At 47.9% G+C, this 16176-nt stretch overlaps 1 protein-coding gene across 1 annotated transcript; it reads left to right on the top strand.

The window, feature by feature from the left end:
• PSMB1 (proteasome 20S subunit beta 1) lies at nt 1-12393 on the top strand. The gene is made up of 6 exons (XM_080664908.1): nt 1-879; nt 3058-3165; nt 6311-6392; nt 8576-8705; nt 11045-11151; nt 12002-12393. Exons 1-6 carry the CDS (start codon nt 773-775, stop codon nt 12185-12187), a joined length of 720 nt encoding a protein of 239 aa, XP_080521034.1. The 5' UTR covers nt 1-772; the 3' UTR covers nt 12188-12393.
• The last annotated feature ends 3783 nt before the right edge of the window (nt 12394-16176 follow it).

Raw genomic sequence — 16176 nt, 5'->3', positions numbered from 1 at the left:
GCTGGAAGTAGGCAAAGAGACTGCCTGCATGACCTTTGGCCCGTTGCCTGCCTCTCCTCCTCAGTTTCTCCGTCCGTTTTTAAAAGGACTTTTAAGAAATTGTAAAATATAATGTTCAGATAAGGAAGTGAAAACACACGTCCAGATGAACAGGAGGTTATAAATCAGGAAGCCGGGTACTGCCGGCCTTTCCTGCTGTGTCCTTCTGTTATGTAGCGTGTGTCCCGACAGAAGACCACTCCCTAGCGGACGTCGGTTAACCGTCGTTGCTGTGACATATGCCTGCGTTTGTGGACATTTGCTCACTTCCAGTTTGGGGCTATTTGGAACAATGCTATGTGAACATTCTTGCACATGCCTTCTGGCGGAGTGCACACCGGGGAGCTTAACTGCTGGGGCCTCAGCTGTGCATCTCTCCAACGATGCCAGGTGATGCCAGTCGCTTTCCAAATACAGCCGCACCAACTTGCACTCCGGTAGACGATTCGACTTTGCGATGCACGATAGTGTTGGCAATTATTTTTGTATGGTCAGACTTCAAAATTCCTGTACATCAAGAGTGAATTCGGAAGTTTCCTTAAGAAAACCCTGACACCTCCGTCAGCTTTCTTGGAGTGGGGGGCCCGGCGGCCACGCGGACCTCTGGGAGCCGGGCACCTGTGCGCGCCCGGGCGACCGGAGGGAGCGCCGCGGGACAACCGGAAGTGGCGCGATTTCTTACTTCCGTCTTGGTGGCCATCTCGAGGTGAGACAGCAGGAGCGGGTGCCGGCGATGTCCTCCGCAGCCGTGTCTTGGGGTCCTGGCCGAGAGCTGGCGATGGAGCCGCGCGGCGCCGGCCCCGTGCAGCTGCGCTTCTCGCCCTACGCGTTCAACGGAGGGTAAGGTCCCGCAGTCGCTCCCCATCCCGGGCCCTGCTCACGCCCTCGGGTGTGCGGCGGGCCTCCGTCTCTGGGTGGTTTGTCCTCTCGGCCCATCACTTGGGTCTCGGTGCGGCGGCCGGCGGGCAGTGAGGCCGCAGGTTGGCACGGAAGCCCAGCCTCCGCTGCGGGGGAGCTTCCCGGAGGGACCCAGCGACAGCGACGGACAGTGTAGCGTCTGAGGGTGGATCGGTCCGCGTTGGTAGATGCATAGTTGGGTCTGGAGCTAAAAGGGCTGATCAAACAACTTAATTGTCTTCTGTTATTTTAGCTATAAAGTAGGGTTAGTTGGCCAGGCTTCGTTTCATAGTTAAGTGCCTGTTTTTTAAGATTTAGCTTAAGTCCGGGGGAGAATACTCAGAAAAGGGCCTTTAAAAATATTATCTTGCATGTTACATTTAAGTTGTCCTTTTTAAAATAAAAATACCAGCTTTACGTTACGTGGTGCTTTTCCTTGATATACACTAAAAGAATTAGGGTTGTAGGGAGATGCTCCATTAAGGACTCTTGGCAGCTGTAAATTTGAGGCAGTGGTTGCAGTTTACCGACCAAACTACGTAAAGCAAACACCAGTTCGAACACACCGATGGGAAGACGACCAGTTTATTTAATCAGGTCTTGTGGATTTGAAGTATTCATGCATATTTTGGGGATGTGGTGGAAAGAGAGTGGAAGGTATGATTTTAGCCTTGTGCCTGCCACTAAAGGGCAATGCGGCCTCTCCACTTTTTGAACACAAATGCCCTTCTCTTCCTTAGCTTCTTAGAGTTTGGAGGACAATCAAGCATTTTGTAAATTGCCAGCAGTTACATTTTTTCATCCTCATGCTGCCCTGAGTATTAGATGGTATTAGCCCCGTTTTTACAATGAACCTGGGGCTCCAGCCACAAGGCCAGTGTGAAGTTGAGCCAGGACTTGAATCCATATGTCTGTGGCTACTGAATTTATGCTTTACTCTATCAATTCTAACACTTTTGGTGGCAACTGATGGAGTAGTTATGTCATAAGGTGGCTATTAGACCCATTTAATAAGGCAGTTGTGAATTCTTTGTAAGACTATGTAAGGTGTTGAATATTCAGTACCCATTACTCACTTTTTAGCCCCTTGTAATCCAATTTAAGCCCTATGAATTTCTGATTATTAAATTGAGTTACCTTTTTTCTCAGTCTATATTTTTTAAAAAAAATTTTTATTGATTTCAGAGAGAGGAAGGGAGGGGGAGAGAGGGTTAGAAACATCAATGATAAGAGATAATCACTGACTGGCTGCCTCCTGCACACCCTACACTGGGGCTTGAGCCGCAACCCAGGCATGTACCCTGACCAGGAATGGAACCGTGACCTCCTGGTTCATAAGTTGATGCTCAACCACTGAGCTGCACCGGCAGGGCAAGAGTTTAATTTTTAATAATGATGATAATTCTGTGGCTCTTCTTTTACCTCCCACTACGGACCCTTTGCTGTGATGTAGGCTTGTGTTTTAGGGAACTCTTGATATTTTTCCAGATGACTTGTAGCCAGGGCTCCTTTCCTGAACTCACCTCTTCTATCTGAATCCTGCTCTTGCTCGCATCCAGTGGTTTTCTCCCAGTGCAGGCATACCTCGTGTTGTGTTTCATGTGCTCACAGATGATGCGTTCTTTACAAGTGGTTAGCATTTTTTAGCAATAACATTTTTAAATTAAGGTATGTACATTTTTAAAATACATAATGGTATTGCACACTTATTTCAGTGTAGTATGAACGCAACTTTTCTGTGCCCAGAGAACCCAAAAACTGTGACTCTGTTGTGATACTCGCTTTATTTTTTTTTTTATAAATATATTTTATTGATTTTTTACAGAGAGGAAGGGAGAGGGAGAAGAGTTAGAAACATGGATGAGAGAGAAACATCCATCAGCTGCCTCCTGCACACCCCCTACTGGGGATGTGCCCGCAACCAAGGTACATGCCCTTGACCAGAATCGAACCTGGGACCCTTCAGTCCGCAGGCCGACACTCTATCCACTGAGCCACACCGGTTAGGGCATGATACTCGCTTTATTGCAGTGGTCAGAACTGGGCCCACTTCTGTTGGGTCAGGCTTGTTTACCGTCCAGGAGGATTCATTAATCTTTTTTGTCCTTCTTTTTTCCTCAGTACTGTATTGGCTATTGCTGGAGAAGATTTTTCAATTGTTGCTTCTGATACTCGATTGAGTGAAGGGTTTTCAATCCACACCCGGGACAGTCCCAAATGTTACAAATTGTAAGTAAATTTCTAACTCCACATTTCCCAGCTCCTTGTAATTTAATGCTACAGAAATTTAACTTCTAAACAGTGTGTTGCGTGAATTCTTAGACCACCTGTTTGGGGCTTAGCTTGCATTTTTGTTAGAAAACAATTTTGTAAATTAGTGTTTCCGAATAATTTACTATGTAGTGTTCGTGGTATCTGCCAGTTGTGGATATCAACAGTGCCTTTCATAACCTAAATATTTTCATCTCAACATTTTGTCATGAGAAATTTCAAATATACAACAGAAGTAAAATGTTGTGGTGAACACCCATATACTGTCACCTAGATCTTATTAGCATTTTACATAATTATCATATTTTCTTATCCTTGTATCCATGAACCCATTAAATGTTTTTTTTCAACCTGCCCATTTTTTTTTTTTTTAATATTTTTATATTTTATTGATTTTTTACAGAGAGGAAGGGAGAAGGATAGAGAGTTAGAAACATCCATCAGCTGCCTCCTGCACACCCCCTACTGGGGACATGCCCGCAACCCAGGTACATGCCCTTGACCGGAATCGAACCTGGGACCCTTCAGTCCGCAGGCTGACGCTCTATCCACTGAGCCAAACCGGTTTTGGCGCCCATTTTTTTTTTTTAACCTGAAACATTCAATTTAGCTGTGTCCTAAGCAGTTACACCCTTGGCTCACAGTTTTAGTAGATCGATTTTTTTCTAAAAGAAAGTCATGTACAGAAAAAAAAAATGTCAGCATAAGTCAGCTAAATGCATCTTGCAGGTTGTCAGTGGTTTGTAACTAACATTTTTGGCGACACTTGTACATGGTGGTTAATTCCCAGGTTGGTCCAAAAGAGCCTGTTGCACCTGAATTGTAACTGGAAAGGACTCCAGGAGGTTTGTCCTGTGTCTGCAGGAGGCGGTAAAGAAGGGACTCTGTCCTTTTTGCTCAGGGTGGACCGACACATCTTACCCCCAAGAACTGAAGTTTGTCTTCATCGTCCCAGTTCCCTTTTTGACCACTTCTCCATCTTTTTTTTTTTTAATATATTTTATTGATTTTTTACAGAGAGGAAGGAAGAGGGATAGAGAGTTAGAAACATCGATGAGAGAGAAACATCGATCAGCTGCCTCTTGCACACCTCCTACTGGGGATGTGCCCGCAACCAAGTTACGTGCCCTTGACCAGAATCGAACCTGGGACCTTTCAGTCCACAGGCTGACGCTCTATCCACTGAGCCAAACCGGTTTTGGCCACTTCTCCATTGATGTCCCGTTCTCCTCTCCAGTTTATAGTGCACCCATGCTACCTTGCTGCTTCTAAGATGTAACTTCTATAATTTAAAAGTAGTGAGTGAATGATATAAATATAACTTTATTGATATCATCTTTGTGTAGTCTTCTCATTTTTATAATGTTCCACTTTATCTTATTATTGTTTTTAGTTGAGAGAGAGAGAGAGAGAAAACATCAGTGTGAAATAAATATCTATCGGCTGACCCCCTACCCCACCTCTGTGCTCCCCGACCAGGGGTCAAACTTGCATCCTGGGTATGTGCCTTGACTAGGAATTGAACCTGCTGCCTTCTGGTGTATGGGATGATGCTCAAACCAACTGAGCCACACTGGCCAGGGCTGTAACATTCTATTTTAGTGTGTATGCTGCTAAAGTGAAGACCCGTTCTTTTTTATGGCATACTTTAGGTCTAGGAGTAGATAGAACACTGATAATTTCCTGTGTCCCTGTCATCCATTGTCAGCACTAGACCATGTGTATAGCTGAAGCTGCCTACGTACCCTGATCCCAGGCTCTCGGGCTGACCTAGAGCTGAGCCTGCTTCTTCCCCACCTGCTTGAGACTCGACAGTTACACTTTATTCTTTGCATTCCACTGATGTCCTTGGATGTTTGGGAAAAGCATCTTGAAACTCCCAAAATGTTGTCCTAACTGTTGGTATTGTCAGCCCATCTTGGTGTTAGAGGAAGATTGAAGGTCTTTACCTCCACGTAGAGAGGCTGGTTGTAGGGAGAGATCAGGAAATGCTGGTAGCTGGTGATGCCCAGGAGAGTCAAGGGTCCCCAGTTGGACAAGAAGGATGTGTATGCCTTGTCCATAAAGTCTGAAAGGAAGAAATCATGGCCTCTGCTAAATAGTTCTTGACAAGGTTGGTTTCGCTTTCTTTATAGGTTAATACCCAGATTTACAAGTTAATTTTTGAGACATATGGTTGAACTTGTATGGATGTACCAAAATTTAATCAGTTTCCTTCTGGTGGGCATTTGGGATGTTTTTTATTTGTTTGTTTTGTTTTGGAGAGCCATTACAATAACATGTATACTCACACAAGTGACCTAGAACATATCTTTGCAAACTTGCTGACATGATGAATCTCTCGCAGTGGGATTATTGCGTGAAAGTGATGTGCACTTAACCCTTTGCTAGATCCAGCCACTGGCCTTCTGAGGGTGAGATTGATGTGTACTCCTTCCCAGCATCTGAGAGGACCATTTTCCACAAGCTGCCAGCACGAGGCATTACAGCCAGTGCAATAGGTGGAAATCATCTATTGTTTAGATTTGGATTTCTGAGAGACCCGGAGGCTCTTTTCATGTTTATGGTGACTTGTGTCTACTTTTGTGTGACTTTCATAACATTTTACCCATCTTAGTTTCAGATGTACAACATGATTCTAATTGGTATGTAATGTAAAATGATCACAATAAGTCTAGCTAAAACTGTCCACAGATTTATTTATTGTAACGAGAACTTATCTCAGCAACTTCATATATGCACGACAGTATTAGCAATGACAGTCACCATGCTGCACGTTACACCCCCATGATCCCTTGCAGTGTTAACGTTTTTCCTAATTGTAGACGAAGTTAAAGCTGGACTTTGGGCATATATATTACAAATACATTTTCTTAGTTTTCCTTTTAAACTTTGTATTTGTCTCTGTAATTTCTGTGGGGTAAGGAATTAGGTGTCTGATTACAGACATGCCCCATTTCCATTAGTCACTAAGTGGCGACGGCAGTTGTCCCATTACCATCCAGTGAACAGTGGGAATAGGAGCTTTACGTTTAGCATCGCCCAACATGTGTTTTGCTTTGCTGTTTAACCAACTCAGTGTCCTGAAATGTGCTTTTTATAGAACAGACAAAACAGTCATTGGATGCAGCGGTTTCCATGGAGACTGTCTAACCCTGACGAAGATTATTGAAGCAAGACTAAAGGTAGATGCGTCTTACATGTCTGACTACTGGAAGTTAATAACTCGTTAGACTCTTACGGACATGGTGTGGCTGCTGCTCAGAATAGCTGGAGAAGCGCTAGGTTAGTACGAGAAACTGACCTGTCGATGCAGCGTCATTAACATATAGAACATGAAACCACAACAGTTCCACCTGTCAGATCCCTACAACAGAAAGGATTTCTGCCCTGTTTTGAGGTAGCAGGAATGGGGTTCTTTGAAGATTTTCTTCCCTGAAAACAAAACGGATCGACTTCTGTGGAGAAGACAAGCTTTTTGATGGGAGCTTGGTCTGGAATCCTGTCAGCTGACGTGCTTTCCCCGCCCCTTACAGACAGAACTTGTGGGCAGGAGTAGGAAGGGGAAAGCCATTACTACCTACTACCTTCACAGGCTTTCGTTGAGAGGAGGGGCAGTGTTAGGAAGAAGTGAGAGAAGGAGTGGGACCAACCGTTTGTAAAGGGCTGACACGTCACTGCCTGAGGCATGAGCTGGGGTTGACTCTGATGAAGCAAGGGTGGGTCTGGACTCGGATTAGGGTCTGTGTACAGTAAGCATTTGCTTCTAGTCGTTTCCAGACTAGGGTACGAGTGTTTGGACTGTTAGGTGAGTTTTACTGCACTCAGATGGGCTGGAACTCCCAGTCACCATTGTCAGCATTCAGAAATGTAGCCTGGCGAGGTTTTGTCAGAGCTGTTGGTGGTATTTGTAGTGTCAGTTCCATTGCCCTTGGTTCCTGATTTAACTTTGTAGGCTGTGGTCACGGTTTTTAAGTGGTTGGTAGGTCCATCTGGTACATGAAGAAATGAGCAATAGTGATCACGTTTGCCTGCCTATTTGTAACACCTGAGATGTTCCCACTGCAAGTGGCGTGGTCACTGGACTGCGCAGTGCCTTACTTACCTGGCACGTGCTTCTTGCGTGTGTAGGAACCATTTCATTCAGTATTCATCGGTGTTGATACTCATTTAAAAATTCTACTTACATTGCAAGCTTCAGCAACTTACATTTATTGATCTGTGTGTGGTTTCTAATGCATATTTTGTAAATGGGACTTAGAGGACAAAAATAAACATGACTGGGAGAGCTGTTTTGTTAAATAAAACAAGAATCAGTGAGGTCAACTTAGTGCACAGTACTTCCTGAAGTGTTTCTTCGATACATTATTACATAGATGGTGAGGTAAATAAATGGGATTTGGTTTTGAAATAAAATGAAATTAAAATTTTGTACGGCTTTCACTTGGAAAACATTCTTCTGGATACCGACACATGCACCACTCGTAGCTCCTTTCCAGTGTGTCTTCAGTGCTTTGTCGCTGGCGATTCCACAGTGGTTCCTAGGTTGCTCTTTAGAGGTGGTTGCCACGTGGCTGACAATTTGGGGAACTTGATGTTATGTTTGCTACTTTGGTAGGATTCCTCAGTCTGTTAGGGAAGTTTGGGTTCCCACGGGGGAAGTAAATGTGGGCTGGGACTCCCTGAATGTGAATGCCACCTGGATTTGGAGGCTCCTGTCTTCACTGCGGGAGCTTTAGGAGCAAGACCACACCCTGTCCTAGAGTCTGCGGCACTGCGGCCTCATCTCTGCTCTCAGGCGAGGCTGCTGTGCAAAGAGGGGCCTCGACCTGCATCTGATCAGGGCTCAGCAGACTCTGCAAAGGCCCAGATAGGAAGTGTCTCAGCTTTGTGGGTCACTGGGTCTTGGTGGCAACACTCAGTTCTGCTGTTGAAACGCAGAAGCAGCTGTAGGCAGCATGTGATGATGAGAGAGACTGTTTACAGACACGGGTGGGGGCTGGATTTGGGCCATGGCTATAGTTTGCTGACTCTGGTCTATGCTGAGTGAAGAGCTGGGTTGGTGTGAGTTTGCTCTGGAGTTTGTATCTTTGTCTTGGAATAAGGATGACATGGGAAATAGTCTGTAAACCAGATACTGGAGGGCAAACTTAGTGTTGTTTCCTCTAAAAATTCTTATTCCTCCCAAAGTGATAGGGTATAGTGAATTATTTTACCTTAGTGATATTGTGTTTTTTGATCATGAGAGAAACAGGTATCTTTTCTTTCACCAAGATATGCACTTATTCTTTCCCCTTTATTATTCATTGTTGTAGCATGTAATAAATATAGTCTGCCTCTATATTCCTGTTTTTGCTAAAAATCACAGATGTACAAGCATTCCAATAACAAGGCCATGACCACGGGGGCTATTGCAGCAATGCTGTCCACAATCCTCTACTCACGGCGCTTCTTTCCATACTACGTTTACAACATCATCGGGGGACTCGACGAAGAAGGTAAGGTCTTGTGGAAAAGGAGGGGCTGGCATGTCTTAGATGCCAGGGTTTCATATAGACTTGAAAAGAACCACAAGGACCATCTTGCCCAGCAATTTCATTTTCTGATAAAGCAACAGAGACTGAAGCTGAAAGGAAATAGATGGTTGTCCAGGGACACAGAGCAGGTGGCGGTTGGCGCTAGAAGATCAGCAGGCGTTGCTTTACTGTTTCCTCAAGGTCTCAGTGAGTTCAGAAGTAGGTACTCAGCATTTTAGTCTTAAAAGGGAAATCTGATCTGGAGGACAAACTTATTTGACATCAAAAAGTTTTTAAAAATTGATGTCTTGGAAGGAATGCATGCGTTTTCGCCCGTGTGGTTTTTTGTTTTTAATATATTTTATTGATTTTTTACAGAGAGGAAGGGAGAGGGATAGAGAGTTAGAAACGTTGATGAGAAACATCGATCAGCTGCCCCCTGCCCACCCCCCACTGGGGATGTGCCCACAACCAAGGTACATGCCCTTGACCGGAATCGAACCTGGGACCCTTTAGACGCTCTATCCACTGAGCCAAACCAGTTAGGATTCACCCGTGTTTTTGTAACATTTTTGAAAGCCTCTGGTTTCCGGCAGAGCCGGGACGTTTCTGTCCTGTTGTTTGCTCAGCTTCACATAGGTCTGATCTGTGCTGACTTTCAGTTGCTTCAAACACCACATAGACTCTCAGAACTGTCTGTGCACCGTTTAGAGTGGCTCATTGTGAAAGTTACAGAAGCGTCAGTGAGACCTGGTCAGTGAAATGGATCTGCTTCCGAGAGGGAAGGTGGATGGGGAGGAGTCAGGGCTTCTCGGTTCCGTCCCTCCAGGCGCTGTGTCTCTTTCTGCCCACAGGCTTCCCTGCTGCCCCCACCAAGGGGCTCTGGGAGCTCTGCTCTTCCACCTCATGATTCACATGAGACAGACTAGGCCGACACAGTTTCCTTTGAGGCTTTCAGCCTTGAAAACTAAGAGAAAGATTAAGGGCTAGAAATGATCATCAGAAATTAATTACTCTTAACCTGAGCAATTAAATTCTAGCCGCCGATCAGCTGCCTAACCTAGTACAGCTCTTCTGATGCCTCTTTGACTTAAATTATATCTGATTTGAATGTCAGATCAATAAATTGCTGTTTTAGCAGCATTAGTGGCTACCATTGAATTTCAGCAGGGCAGGCAAGGTCCTTGAGCTCCCCTGAGAGTCAGGGCTGAGCTGGGAGCTCACGGCTACTACCTGGCAGGTTGGGGTTTGGGTCTGTTTGACTGCAGGCCCTCCCTGGCCTTTGATTTCCACGTGACAGCGCTCCTCCTTCTGGTGGATTTGATTCTCAGGCATTTCCAACTGTCCTTCCTAATCTTGTCTTTGATTTTCCTTAAAGTAATGATATTTCTTAAAGAAGTTTATCTGCCGACAGTCTTCAGCTCTGACCAAGGCATCCCTTTTCTTGTTTTTTCTCCCAGCGGATTTCTGAAAAAGAAACCGGCAGGCCTTTCTGAGACTTTGCCGTTGGCCTCTGTTTCATCCCTGGTTCTGACCCTCATCCAGGGTCTTTCCTCACTTACTGTATCTCTTTCTCCACCTTCTCCACCAGCTTTCCCTTTTTTGTTTTTCAGTTTCCTTATTTTTTTTTTTTTAAGAATCCTGCTCTTGTTAGACTTTGTTGTACTTTGAAGTTTCCTTGAATTGTTGCATTTTATCAGATTGGTTTTCGTGTTGTTTGTTTTTGGCTCTGTCTTCTACATTGGAGGCTTCCTTCACATTTCTGTTCTAGTTTTTGGCTTCCACTCCTCTTGATGATGCTGCACCCAGGTGTGATGGTCAGGTCTGATTGCCACGCCCCAGCCCCACCCTCTCTGTAGGCTGTCCATCACTGTGGATGTGCCCCCTTCTGCTGATGGAGTTGAAGCTGCTAGAAAGGTTTTGCTCTTAGGAGCTACAGAAATGGCCAGCTTCAGAGAGGTTGCAGTTTTGGTTCCACACCAACTAGGGATATTCAGGAGGAATTTGGTGCAGAACTTAGAGCAGGACCTGTGACCATTAACCGGCGTGCCTGTGAGGCCACATGCACACAGGGAGTCAAGGGGACGGGGGGGGCGTTGGCGTGCAGAGTGGCAGACACCACATGGAGACAGGAGTGGCAGGTGGGCTCTGGGGGGCGGGAGGGCAGGCTGCTGGTGTCCCCTGTGCAGCAGGGCTTGTGCTCCTCGCCGAGAGTTGCTGAAATTTTAGCTAAGTCAGTAGTCCATTCAGCTTCACACTTGTGCCGTGATTTGAGATTGGGGTCAGGATGCAGCCTCATGGAAACTGTTTCCTTCTTGAAGGGAAGGGAGCCGTGTACAGCTTTGACCCAGTGGGCTCCTACCAGAGAGACTCCTTCAAGGCGGGAGGTTCAGCAAGTGCCATGCTGCAGCCCCTGCTGGACAACCAGGTAACGATACTGCCCCAGTCCTCCTCCGCTCCGGGGAGGGTGGGGAAGTCCAGGCTTTCTCGTAAATCCTTGTGGACTATGGCTGATTTGCCCACCTAGACCTCCTGGTCTCTGCTGGCCCTCGGCCACTGCTCACCTACCCCATGCCTGCCTGCTTCCTGCGTCCCTATGACTTCTAGGTCTCTGGTGCTGACCACGGTTGGTCCATCTTTTCAGTTCTCCTTGCATCCTCACGCGAGTTTCCTGAAAACACCGTTCTCCCCGATACCATCTCTGTGTCTTATTAACATGCTCCTTTTCCATTTCTGCTGACTGAACTCAGAGCAGCGTGGCATCTTGCCTGGATTGCTGTATCTCCTCACATCTGTCCTGCATTCTGGCTCCTTTCCCCAAGTCATTCTCCTTGCTTTTCTGAAATTTGTCACATGAAGTAACTTCTCTGCTCATTGCTTACTACCTCCACTCCCGTCGCTCCACTCCACACCCCTGGGAGCACTGTCTGCCCCGTCTCCTCGACATTGGACATGCCGCAGCCTCGCTCCTTCACGCGTTTGTCCTTCACGCCCAACTCAGGTATCCTTTGTTCTAGCGGGTCTGGTCGTGGCCGCTGTGCTCTCCTGGCCCCTCTGCCTCCTCAGCTACAGCACAGTCTGTAACGCTCTGCCCCTGGCCCACCTCCAGGGCAGGGGCTTCCTGGGAGCCAGAGCTTTGTCTCCACGCATCTGTGTGGGAGGACTGATCCGTGCGACGTGTTTGTTAGGAACTCTCAGACATGTGAAGGCGGAGGGACAAGGGGCTTGGTCCTCTGTATGGTCACGTGATGCCTCACCCAAGTTTCCTGTCGCACCAGGTTGGTTTTAAGAACATGCAGAATGTGGAGCACGTCCCGCTGTCTTTGGACAGAGCCATGCGGCTCGTGAAAGACGTCTTCATTTCTGCTGCCGAGAGGGATGTGTACACCGGGGATGCCCTGCGGATCTGCATCGTGACCAAGGAGGGCATCCGGGAGGAGACTGTGCCCCTGCGGAAGGATTGACCTCTGTGCCACACGCTGCTTTGTTTATTAAAATAAACCCTGATGTGCTCGTCCTGTTAGAACTTGTATTCTCTCAGCAGCAGGTCCGGGGAGCTCAATTTCCTTTCCTTTCATTTTCCTCATTCTTCCACACTTTTCTGTCCTCCAGAGCTACTTTTTTATTTTAAGGATGAAAAAATAAACGGCTTGTGTCAGTTTTCCTTACATTTATGAGCAAGAAGTTTATCTGGAAAAGTTGACTTTTGTCCGTGGAGATGGCCGACCCGTCTCATGCAGAGGGCGTCTTCATGGTTTCCCTTTCCTCCTTCTGGGTCTTACTAAGACGTCAGTGGACGTAAGTGAACACCTTGGACTCACACTCCCGGGGTGGGGACACACAGCCTGGAGGGGATGTTTTGGAGACGCATCTTCTAATCACTACATAGAGGAAAATCGTAAAAGCAAATAGGCCTTTACATGGGCCTTAGCCAGAAATCTGGGATAATTTTTCCAAATAGCTTAGGAATGTTAAAATCACACCTAAATTTGGATGGCACTAAGGTAGATTTTGCTCTAGGATTATGTACATTTTAGCTCCATTACATACAATCTTGGACTAGTTTTCTTGGTGTTGAGCAAGTCCAATTATACAACATAGCCTAGGGCAGTGGTTGGCAAACTGCAGCTTTGCTGCTCTGTTGACTAATTTTGCCGACCACTGGCCTAGGGGGTATGGTTTTCTTTGTAGCCTAACGGAGAATTTACTGTTGACCTCGTTAAGGGTTAATTAAAATTATTAAAGCCCCTAGTTTGGTCTACAAATAGGGAAGCAGCTGGTCGGACAGAGACAGACTTATGGTGAGGAAGTGACTCGCTGATCTGCCCTCTGCCAGCCAGGGCCAGAGCCGGGAGCAGGTTCCCGCTGCAGTGTACTGGGCGGGAGGAGCCTCCCTGCTCAGCGCTCCCCACTTGGGCTCCTCCCGGCCTCAGCGTTGCAGGAGGGCAGCCGCCTCACTCAGCTCCTGACTTCAAATGCTGTAGAAACCCTCACAGACACTCAGGAATAATATTTAGCCAAATATCTGGGCACCCTGTGATCCAAATGGGTTGACACACCACTGCAATTATATAAATGGGCTATTTTATTTTTTTTGTTTCAAAGGACTTTTTGTTGAGTTTGGGATTCAGTTTTTCACTATTTGAAATTATATGAATGTGTGTGTCTAGAATTCTCTATGAGTCCTCACCTCTGAAGGTTCCTAGTAACCACCTTTTTCAGGTACAAGTTGTTTAGCCCCGTTTCCTCCAGAGCTTGGACATGGTCTCCTTTGAAGGCCTGTGTGTGAAGGAGTCAGGAGTCACCTCCAGCCTCCATGTGCTGGTGCGTGGGCCCCTCTGAGCCAACTCTGACTCCAGTTACTGGGCGGCTTTTCTAGATGGTTCCAACATAATTGCTCACCTGAAAAGGCAGCCTTTTAGCACCTGGACAGATTCGACGGACGACTTCCTTTGACAGCTAGCTTTCGGTTCTGTTTACGCTGAGACCCCTCAGGTCAGTGATCCTGCCAGGACACAGCTTACTCTGGATTCACAGACTGAATTGGAATGCTGTGTAGATGCTTGTTCTTAGCAGAAATACTTCTCTGGGTCCGCTGGACGGGCTGCCTGCCCCGCCCCACCCCACCCCACCCCAGCTGCGACCTGCAGCTGCCATTGGGCCTCCGTGTTTCCTGCTCTGACTTGCAGGCAGGAAAGTGGGCCTGTGAGCCTGCCTGGGTGGGTGGGGCCGTCTAGTAGGAGGTGGTCTTGGTCACCACAGTGTCCCAGCTGATGGGTGCCTGCCTTTTGCACCCCAGGAAGGTGGGTCCCCTGTATTCCGCAGAGCACTTGTCCTAAACTGATTCTGGGCCACCCCAGGTGTACCACCCTACCCTCAGGGCCAGGACCTGAACACGTGTATGGTAAACCATCTAATGCCCGGATGGTGGTCACACACTTGGAAACTCTACCAGCTCCTCTGCAGACAAGTTCCCTCAGAAACAGCCCTGGGAGAGGGTGAGGGGTGGATTATAGGGCTCTTGGCACAGGTAAGGGGCTGGTTAGATGGCCTGTGTGGGGCAGGAGCCTGGCATCCATACAGTGCCTGTCACTGGAGCCACATCAGCCTCAGAACCTCCCACTGGCGGCGGGGGAGGAGAGGCGTGGGAGGGCGTGCACTCAAGGGACCCTGCCTCTGGAGAGGAGCTATAGGGTCTGCGGAGCCAGAGACAGCCCTGCCACTCACCTGCCAGCTGCCAGCCACTACGCAGTGTGGTCAGGAGCTCCGTGGAGGAGGTGGCCCCTGTGTCCATGGACAATTGGGGGAGCCAGAAGGCTGGGAGCACTGGGGGTCCGGAACCTCACCCTCGGTTCTGCTGTGCAGGCCTGAAGGGTTTGTCTGCCAACACCCTGGGGCGAGTTTTCTCTCTGGGACGGGGAACTCATGCATGTGTGCATTTTGGAGGTGACAGGATACGTCCAACAAAGGGAGAGGCCACAGTCAGCATCTCTGTCCTGAAGGCCCTTCCCAGGCATCTTCCCAGGACGCCCACCTGGTCTTACTGGCTCCTTGGAACTTGTCATCTTTGGAAAGTATTTTTCTATAAATGGGAAACATCTCCATTCAGTAAAGGACCTGGGGTGTGGCTTGCTGCCCACAGAGCTGAGCTGGAAACACACAGGCGACCTGCCGTGTGATTGTGATTGCATCACGTTGCCCTCCCGTAGACCCAGGGCCTGCACCCAGACACTGCTGGGAGCCCCCTGCCTCGAGCTGGCTGGGGTGCCTTGGAAACCAACTCCTTCAAGTGGGCAGGTGCGTGCCTCTCTCCTGGAGGTCACCAGGGGGCAGTGTCAGCCTGGCCGGCAGTGAGAAGGAGGCCTGTCGCTGGCCAAGGTCCTGGTGCCTGGCTTGGCTGAGCTCCTGTACGAGCCCTGCGCCTCGCCTGGGAGGAGGGCGCCTCCCCGCTCCAGGTCTCAGCTAAAGGTTCTGAGGCTGATGTGGCCCCAGGTGAAAGGGACAAAGTAGCAAGGTAGCAATCTACTGCAGGAGGTAAGAATGTATGTAGAGGCCCCGGGTGTGGGGCGGGGAGATGGGGAGAGTAAGGAAGCAGGAGGGGCTAGCCGTGGTTTCAGCAGACAAAATTCAAAACAGAATTTCTTAGGAAACAGGGAAACCCAAGGATTTCAGGGATCAGACCGGTGGCGAACTGAGATTAAGACAGAATTTCAGTGGCCTCTCTCGTTTTCCTTGGTTTTCTGCTACCAGCAACTCCTTCATTTCTTGTACTTTGGTAAATTCCCTTCCAAAAACCTCGATATTCTGATCATCTAAGGACCTGGGTGAGGGTTTTGCATGGGTGCTGGTGAGAGGAGGACCCCCAAGGTCAAGAGCACAAGTTGGACCTGTGCTTCTTGCATTTAACTCGACGCCTTTGGTTCCAGGGATTTGGCCCGGCCCCTTCCACCTGACAGTGGCAAAGGCTAAATGTGTTTTCCTCGTCGGTCACAGGTAACTTTGCCTTTTTTTTTTCTCTTGCACAGAAGAAAAATTCAGTAAGTCCGGGGCAGACCTGCCCTAACGAAGGTAAAAGGAAATTCTGTAGTTAGAACGACCACATTTTCTAAACCATAGGGGGAGCTCACTGTAATGCTGGGTCTGACCAGCATTGGAGTCCGAGGCTGTCTGAAACGTTAACCCTTGTAATAGACGTGTTAAGGATCTCTATTTAATTTCCTTTTAAATATTTTTCTTCAACTGTTCCCAAAGCTGTGGGCAGTGCTGGCAGCCCTTGCTCCCTTTCAGAACTGATTGTTGAGAACCACCACGAGGCCTAGCAGGTGCAGACACGCTGGCCCGGCTGTGGCGAGGCTGCTGTTTTACTTCATTTAAAATGCTGAGAACGTGTGTCTCTACACCCCCGGTGCTAGTTAGCTTCCCAGGAAGTCAGCCCTGTTCTTCCTGCTTCCTG

This window comes from Plecotus auritus, assembly GCF_963455305.1.
Source record: "Plecotus auritus genome assembly, chromosome: 4".
NCBI classification, from domain to species: Eukaryota; Metazoa; Chordata; class Mammalia; order Chiroptera; family Vespertilionidae; genus Plecotus; species Plecotus auritus.
Note: the sequence above shows the minus strand (reverse complement) of the source record. Positions and strands in the feature narration are given on the sequence as shown.

Coding starts and splice junctions, on each gene's coding strand:
- PSMB1 (XM_080664908.1), top strand. CDS start 773: ATGTCCTCCGCAGCCGTGTCTTGGGGTCCTGGCCGAGAGCTGGCGATG. Junction 880..3,057: donor CCCTACGCGTTCAACGGAGG/GTAAGGTCCCGC, acceptor TTTTTTCCTCAG/TACTGTATTGGCTATTGCTG. Junction 3,166..6,310: donor AGTCCCAAATGTTACAAATT/GTAAGTAAATTT, acceptor TGCTTTTTATAG/AACAGACAAAACAGTCATTG.